The sequence below is a fragment of the Balaenoptera musculus genome, chromosome 18 (genome assembly GCF_009873245.2).
Source record: "Balaenoptera musculus isolate JJ_BM4_2016_0621 chromosome 18, mBalMus1.pri.v3, whole genome shotgun sequence".
NCBI lineage: Eukaryota > Metazoa > Chordata > Mammalia > Artiodactyla > Balaenopteridae > Balaenoptera > Balaenoptera musculus.
Window position 1 is genome coordinate 50,497,139 of NC_045802.1, and position 22,808 is coordinate 50,519,946.

The 22,808-nt window shown below is 36.6% G+C and overlaps 1 protein-coding gene across 1 annotated transcript in view; it reads right to left on the reverse strand.

The window, feature by feature from the left end:
* Positions 1–267: 267 nt before the first annotated feature.
* MYCBP2 (MYC binding protein 2) overlaps positions 268–22,808 on the reverse strand; it is a 270,931-nt gene continuing 248,390 nt past the window's right edge. Inside the window, 15 exon segments of the mRNA XM_036831466.1 lie at positions 268–1,099; positions 3,010–3,175; positions 3,823–3,930; positions 6,447–6,656; positions 8,084–8,191; positions 9,013–9,201; positions 9,989–10,092; positions 11,377–11,509; positions 11,873–12,001; positions 13,067–13,168; positions 14,934–15,053; positions 16,412–16,508; positions 18,569–18,852; positions 19,567–19,833; positions 20,889–20,969. Coding sequence (XP_036687361.1) covers positions 984–1,099; positions 3,010–3,175; positions 3,823–3,930; positions 6,447–6,656; positions 8,084–8,191; positions 9,013–9,201; positions 9,989–10,092; positions 11,377–11,509; positions 11,873–12,001; positions 13,067–13,168; positions 14,934–15,053; positions 16,412–16,508; positions 18,569–18,852; positions 19,567–19,833; positions 20,889–20,969 — 2,214 coding nt within the window. The 3' untranslated portion in view covers positions 268–983.

Here is a 22,808-nt window from a genome sequence, read left to right on the forward strand (position 1 = left end):
TTAATAAGGTGGAGGGGTTGGTGAATTTCCTAAATATTTTCTTCTATCTATCTTTCGCATATGTCTGTTTATGAATATCTATCTATCCATCTCTCCAGTGTTAGGATTCCAACATTATACTTCATTACTACTCTTATTTTCCCTAACAAACAGTTTTGAAGGTTATGATTGTGCTATGTTAGTAAATTTCTTTCCAAGGAAAATTGGATGGAGTTTTAGACCTTAAGTATTTAAATTTTGTTTCTCAAGCAACACCTTACACACTTGTTAGACTTTATCACTGTATAAAAATGTACAGTGGTTTATTGACATGTACATTCCAATATGTTTACAGCTGCAAGATAATGAGGCACACTCAGTATTGCACTTCATTAAAATTTCAGGCTCAAACTTAACCTAGAAGTTTAAATGAAACTGCATTTGTAATTTAGTAATTCTTATACAGGACAAACATTGATATCTTTATATACAGTGTGATACTTATTACATTTATATGCCGTCCTAACACAATTTTTTTTTTTAAATAACAGTCTAGGAAATAAACCAGAATATTCCTCTTTTTATCCCCACCCGTGATGCAATTGTACAGGATTACAAAAAGGCAGTATACAATAAACAATGATAATTTTTCTCTTTTGCTTGAAAGCCAGCATCATTCTTAGTCCATGGGCATGGCAATTCTTTGATATCAATTATCTATAAATGTCCAATGCTTCACAGGCCAATGACGATAATGGCCACATGCAAACACCTCACAAGTTTGATGTCGTGGTTCAAAAGAAGATAAACTGAAATAATGGGGAAACTTTCCATAGCAAGAATTATGTACATGGTATTTGGCATCCTTCTTGCACTGTGAATGGTTCATTTTCATGGATGTAAAAATGGTCCCGTCCTTATCCTGAGCAGAGTTTAAACTTCACCACATCCGCTTGGGGGATGAAGGCAACTTTTCTCTCTGTAGACAAAGGAATCTGAGTGTTCTAAAAAGTGTGAGCATTTCTGCACACTCCACAACCCAGGGCAAACTCTTCTCCAGTGGGTGGATGCACAACATGGAGAGGACATTCAGTTCCTTCTAACTGTTTGCCTTTGGGACCTGTATAAATTTTGAAGGAGGCAAAAAAATATAATTAAAACACACACACACATACAAACCTAATGTAAGTATTAATCACCCGTAAGTTACTTAGAGAAATAATGTGACTGTGGTTATGCAAATATAAAATTAAATATAAAATTAAAAAATTATTTTCTTCTAACCACAAAAAATAAAAACATTCACTATAAAAAATTCAACATACCACATGCATGCAACAGGAAGGGATAGGGTCCCTATCCCAGTCCAGAAGGATTATCTACTTCAGCTTCTTAATCTGGACTCCTGTCCTCATCCATACAACACTGCCCCCTTTTCACTCCCTTCATTCGCTGACCTCCAGCTCACCACCCTCCTCCTGCTCATTGTGGCTCACGTCTCTATTCTGGCCATTCTCCTAAACACTCTAGCCTCACGTTATTCTCATCTTGCTTCTTTAAAGCTTCTTTAAAAGTCCTAAAGTACTTCTACTGTAAAGGAAGTAGAGGAAGAATAGTATAACAAATTTTACTTGACATGAGCAAATAGCAAAGAGTAGCCGTACTTAAAAAAAACCTATTCATCTTACTATCCTTGTTTTTGAATAGATAATATATTTCACACGGTTTAAAAATCAAAATATTAAAAAAAATTACATACAAAAAGAAGTCACCTTCCCCCCATTTTTATCACATTTTTCCCTGTTTTCCCCAATAGTTAATCAGTTTTATTAGTTTCTTGTCAATCTCCCCAGTGTTTTTTTTTAAATGCATATGAGTATATATTCTCATTTCCCCCTTTCTTACAAAAGACGGCATACTGTTCACACTGTCCAGTAACTTGAGTCTTCATTTAACAGTATCTGCTAGAGATCTTTCCATATTAGTACACAGAAACTCCATCCTCAGTCACCTTCCTTTTTTAATAGTGTGTAGTATTTAGTATTTAACCAACCTCTTACTGGATACTTGCATTGTTTACAAATTTGTATTATTGTAAACAATGATGCAATGAATAACCTTCATATCTGCTCTTTTTTATTTTTCTCACATATGTGGCTATAGCCCCAGAAGTGGGATTGTTGAAGGGTAGGTATATTGGCAATTTTGAGAGGCACCACAGGGTTCTGCCATTTGCACTCTGATAAGCAATGGATGAGAATGTGTGTTTCCCAGCTTTAACAACGTTGTACATTGTGGTGGATGTGCTCTTGCATGTATTTCCACTCGTTTCAGATCTGTTTCTTCTGTGGTCACATTACCTCTCCTTCCACTCTTCTCACTTCTGTTAAGCCTGGTATTCCACCCCACTGTGATCACCAGCCTCCTGACCTCTTCCAATTTTCTGTCTCTTTTTGGTTTCATATTCACTTTTTCTCAGCCTGACCTCCATAGACAATCATCTCTCCTGTATTCTCAGTGGCTTCTTTAATTCCCTTGGCTTTCTGATGATCACTGTGCTGCCCATTCCCAGCCATTCTAGATCAAATCACTTGTCCATTTTATGGTGCTGGTCCCAGGCTTCTTAAAAAGTATCAGAGCTGCTCACAATAAAGGCAGATGTGTGACCAAAAAAAAAAAAAAAAATCACAAAATCCTTTTAAATGGTTCTATTATCAATTTATAATTTCAAACTTCTCATGGCCCTTTAGTGCGGAGCAGCAATCCTTCTACTAATCCTTAGCTGACTTCCTTCTCAGTCCCCACACAATTGCTTCTTACAGCTTTGAGCCCCTCATTCATGATGGTCATCTTACTTTTTACTCCACTCAGAAAGTCAGAAGCTTACAAGGGCCGAGGAATTCCCTTTGTTTCTTTAGGATAGTTTGAACTGGGTTTCTGCCACTTGAAACAAAGTGTTCTCATGTGATCATTAAATAAAACAAGATACCATATACATTATAACCATATTTATAAATATTAAAAGCATACCTGCAGGACAGTGTGGTAGTTCTTCCTTAGGAATGCTAGTCATTCTCTGAAAATCATCATGACAAGCATTACAAAAATGCGTTGTTCCAAAACAGAAAAAGACTGCCACTGAACAGCAGTAGCGACATTTATATTCCAAAAAGTCTGTGCCATGTTTCGGACACATCTACAGCAAAAGAAAATAAATACAAGATGATGGCGAGTCTATTTCAACTATACTTAAGAAAATCATACACATAACTCAGTGATTCATATTTTGAGAGTACACACAGCTCTCAAAACTGACTGAAAAACTGATGATACACACATTAAAATATTGAATAAATATGTGGCTTGGCCCAAAAGGTTGGGACGAAGCCCCAAGTTTAAATCCCAGCTCCATAATAACCAATATTATTTAATAAGCTAGCCATTTAATTTCCTTGTGAATGTTTCTTGGTCAGCCAAATTGAAAAATTAATAATATTTCTTCTATCTCTCAATCTCATAGATGTATTGTTAAGATTTCACTGAAGACGGGAAAACCTAAAAGTGTGACTGCAGGTTTAAGAAAATGAAATAAGTAAATTTATTACTTGTTGAAATATGGTGATTATCTTATGGGAGACAAAATTATAAAATGCAAATACCATCCAAAAGAAATAATATATACAAAATGATCTGGAAAATTATACACTGCCCTACAAACATCAGAAAGCACTGGGGAAAAAAACGTTACTATACTATCCTCATCATATTCGTTATATTATTATTTTAAAGACACAGAAGTTTAACATTTCTAAACCGTCCTTTCTAATAAAATGTTCTGCCCACCTGAGCCCTGGACACATCAGAACAGGCACCGCAAATGAGCTCTCTGGGATCATAATCATCTCCCTGTCCAGCCTCAGCATCGCAGCGAGCTTCGCCACCGAAATATGCCTAAGGAGGGAATGCATTCAGATCACAGCAGGAAACAGAAAACTCTGCCATGGGAGGTTCAGTGTGGGTGCAATGGAAGTGAGATCAAGAGGTCTCAGGAAACACTATTGTCTATCGACATTCCCTTGTAATGCCAAGTGGCTACCCATATTGCTGCCGGTAAGAAATAGATCAGGGTATGAAATAAAGCTACTTCAGTTCTGGAATGGATCCGTACTTAACAGTAGAAAGTTCAAACATTGTACTGTCAAAGCAAAATAACAAAAGAATGTATAATCTTCCAAATAAATATCAAGAATAGGATATTAAGTAGTAAAGAGAAGCTGTGATTTTCCAGGGCAAAGTTTGAATAGTTTTCCTCTTTTTGAAATATTAAATAACATATTCCCTTCTACTACGCTAAAAAAATGCCTAAAATAAATATTAGTATAAAATTATAATCCTGAGGCTAATGGGAAAGAAAAAAAATCAATTTTGATCATATAAAAATTTTTAAAAAGGAAAGGCAAATTTGGATATTCTGTTCAGAACATTGCTCGTACTTACAGAGCTACACTACATGTAGGAACTCGACAGTATCTAATACAGATACTTGAATATATGAAGTTATCATCATGGGTAATTCCTCTCTATTTGCTCTGGGCACAAAATAAATTAGACCAATTATAACTGGGGCATTCTGCATATATAACATGTCTCATAGACAAAAAAACTATATCCATAATTGGGTATAAATAAGATGAGTCAGTAGAAATCTATTATTTGTACTAGAAAAACAAGCTGAAAGACAGGCTTCATCGATAAAGAGGCTATAAATGGTCATCCACCAGCTAAATCAGGCCTCAGAAGTATTTCATTTGTCCTGGGGGCCTATTCCAGCTGTTTTACTTTTCTAGATTCCCTGCATGGCTTCCTGGACATCTGACTGTCATCTGTGTGGTAGCACAGTATTCATTTATGAGGTTCAGTACATTAAACACACAGAAATAGTATTTTATTATTTGTAACAATTCAAGTTTCACAAATGTACACCACTGGTCTTTCCTTGGGTGTGTGTATTTGTCTGCCTTTCTGGCTACCATCTATCTATTTAGCCTTCCATTCATTATCTGTATTTTCTTTCTGTTACTTTGGGAGACTATGCATCTTTCATATATTGATTCCTTCCTTCATTTATTCATTCTCCAATTAACTTAGTGTCTAATAAGTGCCAAGTACTAGAGAGAGAGAACTTAAGAAACATAGTCTCCGTCCTCATGGAACTTATCAAGGGGGACAGAGAGACACGTGAACCGGTCACCATAACGCAGAATAATGAGCGCTTAGCCGGACGTATGCGACACATCAAAATGGCGCGGCGGTGGTGGGGAGGTCGGGGCACGCTGCGGAGGAGGCGAAACCGGAGCCGAATCCGGAAGCGTGATTGCACAGATCTGGCCGTGCCTACGAGCGTGTGCGTGTGCGTGGGTGGCAAGTGAGAGTAAGATGCAGAGTAGGAGGCAGAGAAGAGCATTCCATGGACAGAAGGGCCCCGGCCACAGCGTGGAGGTGTGGGTGAGTGAGCCAACACGGCCCCGTTTGGGCCACTGCAAGCTGTTCGGTGTTTCGCTGCACGGGGCACAAGAGGTGACCTGCTGGGAGATGAGACTAGAGAGGCGGAGGATTAGAAGCCGAACGATCAGATCTGGGATCTAGAAACGTTCATCTGCTAGTGGAACTGTAAGTGTAAAGCATGGAATGGAGAAGTCAGGGGCTCCAGCCCAGTAAGAAGGCTACTATGATTACCAAAGAACATGATTAGGGTTGCTAAAGACAGAACCATGGAAAGGAAAAAGAACTCGAGAGAGATTTGGAGGCAGAATTGACTTTGTTCATTTGTTAATACAGACTGGAGATCGAGAGAGTCAGAAGTATCTGTGAGAAATCTAAATGTCTGGTAGACAGTTGGGTATTTGTATCCAGATCTCAAAAATTTTGGAGGGTCAGAACAATACAGGTGGCAGGCAAAGGCATGGGTATACAGGTCACCAAAGGTGAGGAGGTATGATTAGGCAAGAATGGAGGGCCGGGGAAACAAATATGTAAGGAGTAGATGAATAAAAAGGAACTCTGTGAGGGGGTTAAAGACAAGTGACCAGAAAGGAAGGAAGATACCAAAGAGAGTCTTGTCCTGGAAGCCAAGGAGGTAAGGATTTTAAGAAGGGAATGGTCAAAAGAGGTAAGCAAAAGAAGTTTATTCCAGAGTCAACTGGATTTGGAAAACAAGAGGGGACTGCTGATGGGAAATAGCCTGTGTAGAGAAATACTTCATGTTGGTTTTGGAAATAGTCTGTATATGTTAAAAAAAAAAGTCCCAAAACAAATTAAGAAAATAAATTCTACTTGAAGCACAGCACCAAACTTTCTCATTTTTAACTTTAGACTTAAAATGTAAGAATAATTAGACATCACTATACAATTCAACTTCTTAATCACACAGGTAATCTTAATGATTCATAGTATGATTAACAGCATACCTTTCTGCATTTGTAGCAGACATAATATGCATATCTATTCATGGCATAGCCAGCCGGGTCATTATAAAATCTCACACCAGGGGTTGTGATAGCTTCGCTCTTATGCAGACCTTCATATTCCAGTCTCATTAGGGCTTTTCTTCTGACATCCTCATAGAGCTCTTTTATAGGATCAAGCAGGTCTTTTAACACGATATGATTTATTTTGTTCTGAAATTTTGAAAAATGAACATTCTTTAACAGAATCATTTATTTATTAATTCAACAAACACTTAGTATTCACCCAAGTGCCAAGCACCCTGCTAGGACAGGAGATAACCAAACATTTCCTAAATAAAATGCCATTTAAAAATAATCCTGTAGGGGCTTCCCTGGTGGTGCAGTGGTTGAGAATCTGCCTGCCAACGCAGGGGACACGGGTTCAAGCCCTGGTCTGGGAAGATCCCACATGCCGCGGAGCAACTGGGCCCGTGAGCCACAACTACTGAGCCTGCGCGTCTGGAGCCTGTGCTCCGCAACAAGAGAGGCCGCGATAGTGAGCGGCCCACGCACCACGATGAAGAGTGGCCCTCGCTCGCCGCAACTAGAGAAAGCCCTCGCACAGAAACGAAGACCCAACGCAGCCAAAAAAAAAAAAAAAAAAAAAAAAAAAAAATAATAATCCTGTAAAGTCCTCACAAGCCTATAGTTTCCCAAGAGCAGGGAAAGTGGCGGCAAGTGGGGCACAGAACACGAAAATTCCATTTGATTAGCTTCATATTCCTGAGTATGAAATATATCTCCTGCTGCCTTAGCTTTTCTGGGAATAAAAGGTTACCCTGCTGCCACAAATATCCCTCTGTGTGTGTTTTGGTTCCTTGGGGGTGGGGCAGAATGTTAGATAATAGAAATGAACAAGTAGTATTTTCTATATCACTTTCATCTATCATTTCCTGAATGTGACTTTTCTTTGTGGCAACAAATGAGAAGGGAGAGAAAATACTATCATCTTTTTGAATATTGCTCAGTCTAAGCAATGACTGTGCTAAGTCCATGTTACACCCTAAACACCAGTCTGGCAGTACATTCTTAAACAAAAGTTTTTTGTTAAACATTATTAGCTTGCCAAAATAACCTGCTACTTTGGTTACTATCTTTGCAGAGACCTGTCAAAATCTCAAGAATTTTCTCCTTATTTTACCTGAGCTCTAAAGAATCTGTCCGGATGGCACTTAAAAAGTTCAGGTTTCACTCTTTCACGGCAGGTATCAGTACCTACAAGCACCACAGGCTCATTCTTCTTTTTGGTAGTCAGTCACCCACTGACAAGTCACATGGCCTGAACTCTCAGGGGGTCTGAAAGCAGTGATGCGTGCCCTTCAATGCACGATGATATCTAAATGAATTTTCTGATGCAACAGTTTAATTTAATCAGCTTTTAATGGACAATTAATGTCTTGAAATGTAGTATAATAGATAGAAAGATCTTATTCTCAGGTACTACCTGGGTGAAGAAAGCAGAAACTGATGGGGGCTGGTGGTACAAAATAGACTAAGAAGGACACTGAGAGATGCTGCCATGTATATTTTGAAAGATGAAAGATGAAGACAAAGATGAAAATTAATAGAAAGCAGATAATTTCTGATTCTTTCCATACCTTGCAAATGGGACAAGATATAAATCCAAATGTTATCCTTGGACCAAGCCATCTGTTTTCCAAAACTCGTCGACAGCACTGTAAGTGGAATATGTGACTACAATCCAGCTTAAATAAAGAAAAGAGAAGGATATAAGCCAATGTGATAACAATAAACACGAGTAACTGGCAGATTAGTCAATGTAAGGTGCTACTTAGGGCAGGTAAGAGAAAAATCTAGAAATTCAGTACAGTGAAACTTCAGCACTTCTCTGTTATTCATGGGACATTATGAACTAGATCTTCAGCTTCTCCCAATTTTTACCATTCATGTATTAACGCCACCTTATAGAGAGAAAGCTGGGCTAGGGAGAAATGTGAAATTATCCAATTTTGTATCTCATAGGAAGAAGAGGAAACTACTGATTTAAAGATTTAAAATTTATTTTTGAGAATAGTTATTGTCTTGGAATCACAGGAACTGAAAATATAAACAAACAACCAGTAAATGTTAAAAAAAACTTATTTAGCAAATTGTAACTTCTATAACATTACTAACATCATAGATATAGGTATGTATATTATATATAGAGGTATGTATCGTCATGCCTAGATCAATTACATAATGCTATAAAAGGCCATGCTGGATTCTGGATATTAAGAAGAGAGAAGCTATTGGATAATCTAATTATTTTTTTCTCCCTTATGAACATTTTATACATTCAATTGATTACACAGGCTCACACAAATCACAGATTAAAGCTCACTGCACAAAATGGAGACAGAACATAAAGAGACAGCATTCGCTCTTTAATAAACTGGTGGATATTAGTGGGATATTTTCTCCCAATGGTATAAGAAAGACTCAGTCGTTTGTTTATTTGACATGTATATTTATATTTCCTATTGAAAAATCTAGGCACACTTAACACGTTAAAAGCAGAGACAACCTGAATGGCCGGTGCTGCGGAGAGCGCTTCTGTGAAACAGATCATGCACATGTCGTCAGCGTCCTGCTTCAGGGTCGCGGCACTTTTATCACAGCCGTGTAGACAGGGCAGACAGCGCTCTTCGTTTTTAACACCTCCGCATGGATGGCCACAAGCATGCGTCTTGCTACAGGCTATCTTAGCATATTCCTGTTAAAGATGAATTACAATGGCACAGAAAATATCAAAAAAGGCACACATCCTGGTAGTTACATCCATTATATTAATTTTCCAAGATACTTTCCCATGGGAAATAGATATAAGGCTAAGTAACCACAAAGTAAAGTTATTTTTATTCTTTGTTTGCATATAACTTAGGATTATTAACAAAGTCTAATGTGATTTAAAAAAATTTCACTCCACATAAAGGGAATGCTGATTAAAAGTGAGCTGCAATTTTAATCTATTTGTTATCATGCATAGCCACGAACCAAAAAAAATTCCTGACATATAATCATCCAATCACCACCTACCTCTCACCAAAATGGGGATTAAAAAAAATACAGGTATCCTTCACTATCTGGACACTATCTAAATTCTTGTTAACTAAATTGAGGAATCAAAAATATTTGGATAGCATGGAATGTGTACAGATGTTCATGCATAAACAACTTTAAGGAAACAAGTGAATAAAATGTGTAAGAAGCAAAGGAAAGGCAGCCCATAGCTTTTTATCTGCTTCTAGCACGGAAGTAAATGCTAAATATATATGATGGTGGTAGTTGGGAAACACACAAAAGAGACTGATTTGGGTTTGAGAGCTTTAACTGATCCATTCTCCAGCTTTGATAAAGCATTTAACTCTTGACATGGGTAACACACTAATTTAGAAAACAAAAGTGATGCTGAGCTCAGACTCCTATTTATATGAAGTGAAGGTGTCATGAGGGAACACATGCTATTCCTTACATGATGGCCTAACTAACTATACACGCACCTGGCAATCTGCATCAGAACAAACACTGCCAACAGCAGACAACTCTGTTCCACTCCTGGAACCACAGAAACGGCATGCTTCCGAGCTACTTGTGGTGGGTTTACCTAGGTTCAAGCAGAAAAGAAAAATCCTCCTTAAGTATATGTTTTCTACATATTTTAATATAACTAACTGAAGAAAACAAATCAAGCAAGCAGGGATATGTATCAGTTGCTATAAGTGAGAAATCAGCCTGGCAGTTTTGCAGCTGAAGGGTTGTAAGCTGCCCTAATTATAAAGTAAATAATCACACACAAAAAAGGATAAGAGACTGAAGAGCTACCTGAAGCCAAATAAATTATTAACTGATTTATTTATACTTCTTCAGTACACAGAAACAGACTAGGCTTCTAGTCAAGATAGCAGGTCGAGCAGCTACGGTAAGCCCCCTCATTACAAAAGCACAATGCCAGACAAAATATAACAACAAAAATTAAATAAAGATACATAGAAGAAAGGGAAATCATTAGGTACCTTTCCCAATGACAACATTACAAGGTATAGGAGAAAACCTATCAGCAGAGAATATGAAACGTGAATAACAGAAGAATTCCCACCCAGGGAACTAAAGATAATAGAAAAATTTGAAAAGGAATTTAAATATGTTTGAAATAGTTAAAGGAGGAATGGAATCAATAAAACAAAGAACAAAAGGAAAAAGAACAAGATTTGAAAAATACAGACCAAGCTCATTTTAAAACACAAGTACAAAATTCTAAATATAAGTGAACTTAGCAATATTTACAGAAAATGTTTTTTAAAAAGGATAGTTTAGGTCATAAATACAATGATGGTTCAAACACTAGAACATTCATTAATGTAATATGGTATGGAGGGAAAATAGGAGAAAAAAGAATCAGCTGTGAGAAAAGAAAAGACCATGCTCTTGCAGCATGAAAAGTTATTCATATTTAAATTTGTCAGATTTACATCTGACACCAAAATCAGAAATTTGTGTCAGATAAACGGCAGACTACAGAGGTGCTGAAAATTGAGAATCTGTAAGATTCAATGTACCTTTAAGCTGGGAATACACCAGACTTTAGAAAAAAATCAAAATGAAAAATGCATATTTTGGAGATAAAATGACTTGCCCAAGGTCACACAGCTAGTTCATGGCAAACCAACTTTCCTGACTTTTAATCTAATGTTCTACAATAGAACACTGAACACTGTCTAGTAAATATAAAAATACAGACAGTGATCAATGATCTCATAATCACTTAATAGAAAACACTCAAAATTATTCACATTAGATAATTAAATTAAACTAACATCTAGTTTAATCGTAATCAGTAGGGATGGTTCAATCTATTTGTCAGGCACGGTTCAATCTTAAATCCTTTTACCTGTGTGTTCTCGGAATTCCACCATTGCCTTCATGGTTTTAGAATCTGCTAGTGCCATCAACCAGAACAATTTGGTTCTACCACAACCTTCATGAAGGTCAACCTTTATAGCTTCTTCTTCTTCTTTGAAGACCTATTGTATCATTAAAGAAAAGGGGAAAATATATCACTCTGAAAGAAGTATAAATTTTAATTATTCAAAATGAAAATGGCTTTTATTTATTAAGCACTCTAAGAAATTCCAGATATTTCTAGTCTTCTCTTTAATCTTCACAACAGCCCCATTTTTATAAATGTGGAAACCAAGTCTCAGAGGTTCAACAACATGCTTGATTTACACAGCTGGTAAATGAGACAGCTGGGAACTCCACCAAGGTCTTTGATTCCAAGGTTCATTTTTCTCCCATTACACCAAGTCTCCTTCCCACATTTATTTCTTACTGAATATATTTTATGTTACACATACTATTCTGCATGTAAATGCAGAAATCTTCACCTGTCTTTGATGAGTTTTGGTTCGCCGATGAAGATGAAGGAATCTGTCACAGTCAGTACATAAGTTTCCACATACGTTGCACAAAATGATTGCTGCAGTTTCACCATCATCATGGTTATCACACATAGGCTAGAACAGGACATTTCCATACATTACAAAAGATTAACAAGAAAGTCTTAAATGCTCATACAAATTGAATGTGATTTATTTACAACAGGAACAGACTGTTACTCTGAACTCGAATAAGAATTTAGAATCTGAACATTAAACAGAATTATGGCAAGTGTACTTAACTATAAAAAGCCCTCGGGCTTCCCTGGTGGTGGCGCAGTGGTTAAGAATCCGCCTGCCAATGCAGGGGACACGGGTTCGAGCCCTGATCTGGGGAGATCCTGCATGCTGCGGAGCAACTAAGCCCGCGTGCCATACAACTACTGAAGCCCGCACACCTAGAGCCCGTGCTTCGCAACAAGAGAAGCCACCGCAATGAGAAGCCTGCGCACCACAACGAAGACCCAACGCAGCCAAAAATATATAAATAAATAAAGTAAAATAAATTTATATATATAAAAAAAAGGCCTCAAAATCCCCAAATCAATGATTAATGTGCTATGGGCATTCAATGATTAACAAAATAAACATGTATACTTTTCTTAGCGACTTAAGAAAATTTCTCCCATATATTCAAACATTCTGTATGCTAAATGAATAAATAATGCATTTTTGAAACTTGGATGTTAAAAAGAAAATGTTGAAAGGGCCTGTATAAAGTTTTTCCTTCCAGTGAAGCGAGGGATACTTATCAAACCCACTTTAAGTACATCTGTGAATAAATGGTATATCATGTTGTTCTCTTACTACTTTATTTCCTTCTTATCATAAAACCGATTACATCCTAGTACAAAATCTAGATATAGAATCAGAGTCTAGCTAAAACCAAACTTTGATATGATGCAAACATGACTCAGAGAAGAAGGGAACAGTTTTTTTATGTAATTAAATCCCCTAATATACTATGAAGAGGGAACCCTAAGTGAAATAGACTTGTGAGATGAACTTGGGCAATGTGACACAATTTTTCAAGAGTTCCACTAACTGTGTAATTTGACACACAGAGTCTTTTTTTTAAAGCTAAGCCAAAGCTTACTGTGAAGAAAAACAAGCTAAATTTTTATAAAGTAACTCTGATCTTACCATTTGTTTCTGTTGCCCATCCTTTCCCATCCATCTCCCTGAGGAGAGGCGATCCACGTGGTCCTGGTCGAGAACGCACAGCGACGCCAGAGCGAGCCAGAGCTGCCGAGGGGAAAGGCTGTTACACTACAGAGCGTGGGGTTACGCCTTACAGAGCACCCACCGCCACAGCTCAGTGAATGCCAGCTGCACTTGAAAAGACGTAGATCCCCAGTGGCACTCAAGTCTTCCTGGTGTGGTACCAGGCACCCACGCCCTCTACTGTGTGTGCCATGCACACAGTAGGTACTCAAAGACATACTGGGTAAATGACTGTTGCTCTGATGAACCATTCTGTTGTCTACCTGACATATAAAATCAACCTTTATTATTCTGATATGTAAACTACATATCAATACATAAATTTACATATTTAATATACCAATGCCTTCTACACATTTTCCATCTAATATCTGCCTGAGGCATTAAATTCCAAGGAAATCTCTATGCCTCTAACAGTCTAGCACTATGCGGGGTACACTTTGTCAGAAATAAGTAAACGTCTAACAAGCGTTAGAAGATTGTCCTCAAAAATAGTTTAAAACTTTCTGAGGCTTAAAGAGCAAGCTTCATTTTTACATAGAATAATATATCTCTTCATTACTGAAAAACAGAAAATAATACTTAACCGTCTCAACTCTGAGAAGTGCATGCGAGTATCACTGGACATGAAGAGTAAGGGGGAAATAAAATAGGAAAAGAGAAACCAGAAGAAAATTAAAGTTATGCAAGGAGAAAGGGGAGAGCCGACTGAAGAACGAGTGCAGCGTATACGTGGTGGGAAAGGGTGACTGTCAGAGCAGCTGCTTCAGAGTCACACTCACTGGCAACATGGCATAAACTGGTTTTTTCTGCCCAAGGGAGATACAATGTATCTTCTTTTCCAGACTTCTGAGGATTAACTTAAGCAATTTCTACGAGCTTTGACTTCTTCCTAATGCTGTCACAAACTGCCCTGCTTCAAGGAAATCTCAAATCTCTTTTGGAAGTATATGAGACATAAAATTTGGTACGTTAAAATTTACAATAGCTTGCATCTCATCTGAAGGATGCAATCTCACTTCCTAAGAGATTCTGCCTCATTGTGCCCTGGGCACACACTTTCTGCTTTTGAAAAGTAAGGCCTACACATTCAGTAAGTAGGCTATAGGACTCTATTTTAGGACAACTGAGTTATTACCGAAGGAGTAGGCAGGGGCCTTGTCTTTAAAGGACCTTCAGTCTATCACAACGTCATGCTGACACTAAAATTAACAGTAAATACATCATTAGAAGGACAGTACACTGACATATAGGTAATTTAGCTTTTTTTAATGAGTATATCCTTAGCTCCCTAAATAATTACAAAAACAAGTGATAAAGAACACATAACAGTGAACATTAAAAATTACCAGGCTTAGCTTATAATTCAAAAAAGCCCTTCATACTTTTTCAATAAATACAATATTTGGTAAGAAAAAAAAGTGAGGTCGGTAGGGTAGGGATGGATTGGGAGTTTGGGATTAGCAGATACAAACTATTATACAGAGAATTGACAAACAGCAAGGTCCTACTGTATAGCACAGGGAACTACATTCAATGTCCTGGGATGAACCATAATGGAAAAGAATATGAAGAAGTATGTATATATATATATATAGATATAGATAGATAGATAACTGAATCACTTTGCTGTACAATAGGAATTAACACATTATAAATCAACTATACTTCAATAAAATAAATTTTTTAGAAAAGTAAACTAAGCTGGCTTATTGATTTAAGTTTGTTCAAATCTGTTACTGAAAAAGAACATGCAACAATATAGACCAAGTGAAAGGAAACCTACCCTAGTTGTTGCAATACATCTCACTGGAGATCTAAATTCTTCCTCCATCTTGGTCAAGGCAATGATGGTTTCTGCAATGGCATTTTTTGTCACTCGGGACCACGCTTCTGACAAATGACCCTAATGAGCAGGATAGAATAATTTAATAAACAACCAGAAAAGCATAATCAAAGGAGCAGATTCTGTTCTCTGAACATCTCTCACCAAAAAGGAAAATTTATTTGCTAGTGGAATCTTAGATCAAGGGGCATACTTTAATATAAAAATCCTTCACAACTATATGAAAAATTCAACTTTTACTTACTATTTTGATGATTCAAAAGAAAAGAAAATAAAAATTTACTTTTACTTACTATTTTGATGATTCAAAAGAAAAGAAAATAAAAATTTAAGTTCTCAATACTCTGTATTACAGAGTTCAAGGGCATTTCACCTTACATGTAGATAAAAACATAACAAATACTAGGCTGTCTATGACTGAGAAATTCTGATCATGAAACCCTGTTATTTAACACGGAGCTCCTACAGCTAAGCTAAGTGCTTTAGAAGAGTATTACTGGAACCTGAGAGCATAAATGGGTTCAAATTACAACTACCTTAATTTGCTAACTTGATTTTTACTGAACACCAACATGTTACTCCTAGAGAATTTCAGTGTTCCTAAACATCTTTCATAAATATTTATATCCAATGAACATACCCAGAAAGCCTATTTGAGAATGGAAAAAATTCTCCAATTCTCTGATTGAGGAAATGTCCACACTGTTGGGAAAAGTGACAGAACTTCATATTTCCCCAGAATATCCTTACTCGTCTCATACCCACACACTATCAATCTTTAAAGGGACAGTTCAAATTCCAATTCCTCCTCTTCCAAAATGCTTGCCACCTACTCTACCTCTCAGGAACCTGTCATCCACAGTGTCCTGCCCTCCTCAGGCTGAACTCCTGGAAATACAATGGGATGTGAGGAAACTAACATGGAGCAAGCAGTGAGAGCCAGGCACTCTGAGAAGTAATTCCCTTTCCTCCGCACTCCAGGATCTCCCTGCAAAAGCAACACCTAAAGACAGCGGTACAGGATGTTCATAAACTGTGAGAACTAAAAGACAGCGAGAAACCTTTGCTCTGAAAAGCCCTTTTTTTCCTTTAGGCTCTTGGGCTCAGGCTGTTTTTTTAGGGTTCAAAGAGTATACTTTTTTTTTTTAAGTTTTAAAGTCTTGGAAGACTTACATAATAATTCTCAAGTAAATTAATTGGGAAACTTGAAATGAACATAGTTTACACAAAGGGCAAATTTATCACCAGCTGGAAAGACAAATTGTGCAATAGTGAACCTACGAAATGGACCTTGTAAGCAAAGCAAAATAACACGAATGTTCTCCTATCAATTCAGCACAAAGATTATGCTACTCGCTTTGTTAATCAGGTTTCTACTGTACTTCACTGACATAACGATCAGGAGGATGGGAACTTACTGCCGCCATATCCTTAACAAGTTTAATGATGATCTCTGAGATCTGGGTAGGAGTTGAGCCCTTCATCCACCAATGACTCTCACCTCGTCGGATATAACTACAAGAAAAGTCAGCGTTTGTAAACCAATCAGTGAGAGTTACAAATGAGTAAGATGAAAACTGTTATTTCAGCATGCAGCATTTTAATTTTTAAAATGATTCAACCAGTCAGGACATTTTAAAAGAAAATTAATGACAACATTATTCGTAATCCATCTCTTCAACCCCAAGGAAGTAGCTATTCTGATATGTGTTCCCTTTCAAATATTTCACTGTTTACATATTATTTTTGTATGCATCTTTTAGAGCAGTACTATTCAAAATATATCAATAGAACACAAACTATTTGTTACCAGTCCACATAAATATAAGAGCTTGCACCAGAATATGTCAACTATATCACTGAGCATACAGCAAGTCCCCTACATACAAGCCTTCAAGTGACAAACTTTGAAAGATGCAAACGTGCATCTGGTTCCAGCAAGGAACCAGAACCTGTGCCATCAGTGACAGGTGTGAGTGAAATTGCAGCTTGCCCTCCGTCTCCTATTGCTGACGATCCTTCAGCTCTACCGTCTCCCACCTCCTCTCCCTCCTCCTGTCAGTAACTCTTCTTGTCTGTTCACTCGATGCCAGCCCCAGTATGCCAGCTGTTGTACTGTACTACTGTACTTTTCAGGGTACTGTACCCAGTAAGATTAAAAATGTTTATTTTTTTGTGTTTGTTTTTTATGTATTATTTGTGTGAAAAGTATTGTAAACTTATTACAGTACAGTACTATATAGCCGATTGTGTTAGTTGGGTACCTAGGCTAACTTTGTTGGACTTAACGAACAAACTGGACTTAAAAACGCGCTCTTGGAACGGAACTCGTTTGTATGTAGGGGACTTACTGTACTACTGTTTAGTTCAGCTCACATTTTTTTCCCCTAGGAAGACTATCCAGATGAAGGAAGCAATATACTTATTTACATTCTAGTGCTATTTGCTTAATGTTATGAATTGGCTCTTTGACTAGCATTATTCCAGACGTCTCTAATCTTCTGCTGTTACACAGAATTCTATAACAAACAGCCCTGTATATATATCCTTCTGCACATATATGAACATGTTTGAGAGAAACAGTTCTACAGAAGTAGAATTGGTAGGTCAAAGGATATGCATATTTTAAATATAGTGATATGTTATCAAACTGACATCCAAAAAGGTTATGGCAATTTACATTAGATGTCTGTTTCTTCATAATTATGCCAATGCAAAGATATTTTACTGTTGTTTTAATCTACGTTTCTCTGAATACCAGTGAGGTATCTTTTCATTTACTTATTGGCATTTGTAACTTTTCTTCTCTGAAGTGACTACTCTTGGCATTTATTTTTGTATCGGTTGTTTGTCTTTTTTTTTCATTGATTTATAGTCATTCTTCTAATATTATGACTAGTAATTCATTGCCTACTATATAAGTGTTAAATATTTTTTTCCAAGTCAGTTGTTTGTATTTTAAAAGTATTGTCTATCAGTTAATTTTCACTTTTATGTAGCCAAATCTCTGAGCCTTTTCCCCTGTTACTTTTGGGTTCTGTGTTTTATTTAAGGACGTCTTCCCAAATTGAAGATTACAAAAATATTCTTCTATAATTTGTCCCACTAGAGTGTAAAAACAAAAATATACAAACCTTTAATTGATCTCAAGTTTATTTTGTAATGGTGTGAGGGCCTACAGTTTGTTTTCTTTTTTCTTTTGTATTTGGGAAGTACTCTAACATCATATAATCAGCAGATTTTCCTTTCCCCACTAATTTTATTTTTTAATTTTTTAAAATTTTTGGCTGCGCTGCGCAGCATGTGGGATCTTAGTTCCCAGACCAGGGATAGAACCCACGCCCCATGCACTGGAAGGCGGAGTCTTAACCACTGGACCACCTGGGAAGTTCCTCCTCCCTAATTTGAAAAGGCACTTTTATTATACACAGCATTCTCTTTCATACATGGGCCAGTCATTTATGGCTTCTATTTCTGGTAAATAAGCAAACAAGATGGAATTTGGAAGGTCTGAATTCTTCAAACAGTAGCTTACTCTGTTCTATTTTTGTACCAAAACATATGCAATGACCAACCTGGAATTGAAAATCATTGGAAGGGTAACTGTTGTAACTCCTTTGCCCACGGAGGTACCAGCTGTTCCTGTGATGGTGGTTCCTTTGGCTTTTAGCTGTACTGTGAGTGCTTTGGCAATGCATCCTAGAAACATGTCCAAGATACCTAGCTTATTCCAATCTCCTTTCTCTGTTGAATGAATAATATCACTGATATCTGCTGGGGGGAGGGATTTCACTCCTATGATGCTGGCCAGACGATTAGGGGTGACTTCAGGCAAAACTCGTCTTAGTAAGGAGGTCACCTGGTACAAAAAATAAAAGAATCCTATTTAAAGATTTGGGATTGACATATACACACTGCTATATTTAAAACAGATAACCAACAGGAACCTACTGTACAGCACAGGGAACTCTCCTCAATATTCTATAATAATCTAAATGGGAAAAGAACTTGAAAAACAATAGATAACATATATATGTATAACTGAATCACTTTGCTGTACACCTGAAACTAACACAACATTGTTAATCAACTATACACCAATATAAAATAAAAATTAAAAAAAAAGATCGGTGTTTTAAAGTTTTCATCTTTTTTAATGAGTCCAGCTGCTGTTCTATGACTTCAAAAGCTTTGAGAAGGACAGAGAAATGATTTAAACATGATTTAATTTCTCAAGTGGTAACTCCCGCTCCAGGGCAGCAAGAAAAAAAAAACATGTCTCTTACTTGGTCATTATATACATTATATACCTCATGAATAAGATATTCAGTAGCAGAATACTCTTTTATCACAATAACACATTACTAAAATGGAACATATTTTGTTCTTCCATATTCTCATTATAATGAGTCAAAAAGAAAAACATGGGGTTAAAATACAATCCAAAAACCAAAACATAACCAAAAAAAAAAAAAAAACCAAACAAAAACCCCTGATTCCCTTTGCTAGAGTAATTTTTAACAATGTTTCAAGTAACAAAATAAGCCTACAGGTAAGTGATGTGATCAGTCACCTGTCTCTGGACGCGTGGAGAGGCGGTGTGGAGCAGTGAAAAGAGGTCCTGGAGCAGAGTCAGCTGCTGGGCCAGATACTGCCGGCCCACGTTGGAGCCGCTCAAGGCTAACACCATGGAGAGCAGCTCAAAGCAGTAGGCGTCGGAGGAGGCATCTTCATCGCTGGGCTGCGAATTGGCGTTTTCTTTGCTTGATATGGCGTGTTCCCATTCTTCACGAACTCTGGTGGCTTCCATGCGAATAGCCTGGACGATGTGAGCACACACCTATTTGAGGGCAACATAAAGAAAATGTAAAAACATTATTTGTAAGGCCTAGTTAAAAAAAAAAACAAAACAAGAATATTAGTTGATACTCAATTTAATACTCTTCCTCCCAGTTAACTGTCCATCATACCATTCTCTTAACTCATCTTAAAAACAATTAAGGAAAACCAGGCAAACCATGATTAAAAATCTGAGTATGTAAATCAACTAGTATAGAAACAAATTATATACTAGTTACCAATTCCCCTGCCTGTGGTTTAAGACATGAAATGAAAACAAATCACCATATTTAATCACTTCTAAGGCACATTTCCCCCACATGCTAACATTTCTATTCATAATGCGCTTTATAATTGATGCAATTCATAATTTAATTGGCAGCAAATTTTTTTAGCGATACATAAAATAACAGCACATTTTACAGTTGGTAGCTTCTAAGATTCAATAAAATGCTGTTAAAAAGATAAAGCACACATAAATTTATGTGATTTATTTAAAAGATTTAACGGTGTTGAAAGTTAAAATAATGGCCAATTTAAAACCTAATTCAAAAGTCAATATTTTATTTGACTTCGGAAGGGCTAATTTTGTTATTTAGGCACCCCTAAATGAACCCCCATTATATGAATGATCTAGTGCTACTCCCCCATCTCCTGTTAAAAATATGAACACTGGTTTAGTTAACGTTATAATTGCTCAGCAAAATAATATTAAAAAAATCAACCAACAAACAAAAAAACAGGGGGGAAAGGAACACAGGAAATGCAAATGAAATCTGATATAGCTGGGTACTTGACACCAAAATGAAACAAGCCACCTGAAAATGAGAAAAACAAAGAGCAGCAAGGTAAGAAAGTTAACGTTCATAACAAAATCTTTCAAGTGATGCAGGTATGCCAATATACTCCTTCCTCTCTAGAAAAAGGCAGACACATTCTGCAGGACCTATCAAAGAGTCAGCATGGAAAAGCCTCAATAAATTTTGGAAAATGCTTTACACCCTAAAAACAAACAAACAGAAACTGATGAAGACAATGAAATGGCTGTTAACCAACCTGTTTTTGTAGGTTAGTCAGTTTACTCCTGCTGAATATGATTCCAACCATATGTTCTTTCAGGTCAGCATCTGAAGTTGCCTTTATACAGCAAGAAGGAAAAAAAGGAAGCGGGCTCTTTCAATAAAATTTGTATATTTGACATTTTGAAGCATCTTGAGAAATAATTATGCAGGTATTTTTACAAGGTGAATTTATTTTAAATGGAGATCTATAATACTAGGACCAAGGATAAAAAGTTTGAAGAAATCACTGTTGGCTAAGGTGGCTATAAAAAGGACAAAATTTCTGAATTTAAGAAATCCAGAGAAGTATACATCATGGATTTCTTTAATCTAGTCAATCTGTGTCATTTTGATTGAATCTACTTCTGAACTCTGAACATTATTAGTTCATATCCTACATTTGGTTCTTAGAAGAGCAACTCAGGAAAATGACATTTGGTTAAGAAAACTCTCTGATAACGGTGGCCTTAAATAAAGCTACTCCAACACCAACAGTAAACAAAGAAGCATATCATAAGAAGAAAACTGAAGGTTGAAGTTTTATAGTGCTTAGCATGTGTATGGCACTCTCTCAAGTGGTGGATAAATATGCAAACATATAAATACACAACCTTATTTAATCCTCACAAAAACCCCATAAGGTAAGATCTGATGTTCTGCCTATTTTACAAGTAAGAAAACTGAGGCAAACCACCCTTGTATTAGAATTAAAAATAACTCTTGGTTTCACTTTTCTTAGGATAGAGAAAGCCCCAAGAGAATGTCACTCCCACCTTAACAATGAGAAAAGCTGATAATCTACAAAACCATAACTTTTTGGGTGCCCATCAGAGAGCTGAGATGGGCAACCAGGTGAACTAAAATCTAAATAGACAAATCCATATAGTTGGACACTTCAAAATTCTTTCTGTACCTGATAGAACAAGAAAATGAGCAAAGAAACAAAAATCAGCAAGGTTCTTACAGACCTGAACAAAACTATCAGCCAACTGAATTAATCAATATTTATAGAACCCTTCACAGAACAGCAGCAGGGTTCATATTCGTTTCCAGTGTACATGGACATTCACTAAACTATACCATACTATGAGCCAGAATTCAGGTCTTAACAGTTTTAAAAGGGATGAAATTATACGAAGTTTATATATATTTTTTACTGTGATAGAATTAAACTAGAAATCAATAATACAAAGCTATCAGGAAATCTCCCAAATATTTAGAAATTAATTACCCAGGGGTCAAGGAAGAAATCAAAATAGAAGTCAGAAAATATTTTGAATTTAATGAAATGAAAAAAACAATGCACCCAAATGTGTGACACTAAAGCAGTGCTTAGAAGAAGATTACAGCATTACTTATATGAGAAAAGAAAGGTCTCGAGTCATCATATTAGGACCTTAGGAAACCAGAAAAAGAACGAATCAAATCCAGAGCAAACAGTTGGAAAGATATAATAAAAGAAGATACATCACTACAGAGTCTAAGGATAGTAAGAGTATATTATGAACAACTTATGCCAATAAATTCAGCAACTTAGATGAAATGGGCAAATTAGTTGGAAGACAGAACTACCAAAGCTCACTCAAAAAAAATGGGTAACTGCAATATCCCTGTATCTACTAAGGAAAGTAAATTTGTAGAATAAATTTTTTTTTTTGCTACTGAAAATACTAGTAGATTATACATTAACAAATGAATTCCTTTTAGATAGTACGGACTTTTAACTTCTTTCATAATTCACTTTGCTTTTTTTGACATACCATACTATTCATTCATTTAAAGTGTACAGTTCAATGGTTTATATATTATACATGCACAAATCAGTGCAACCATCACCACAGTCAATTTTAGAGCATTTTCATCACCCCAAAAAGAAACACTGTGCCATTCAGCTATCAGGCCTCTAGTTAACCTT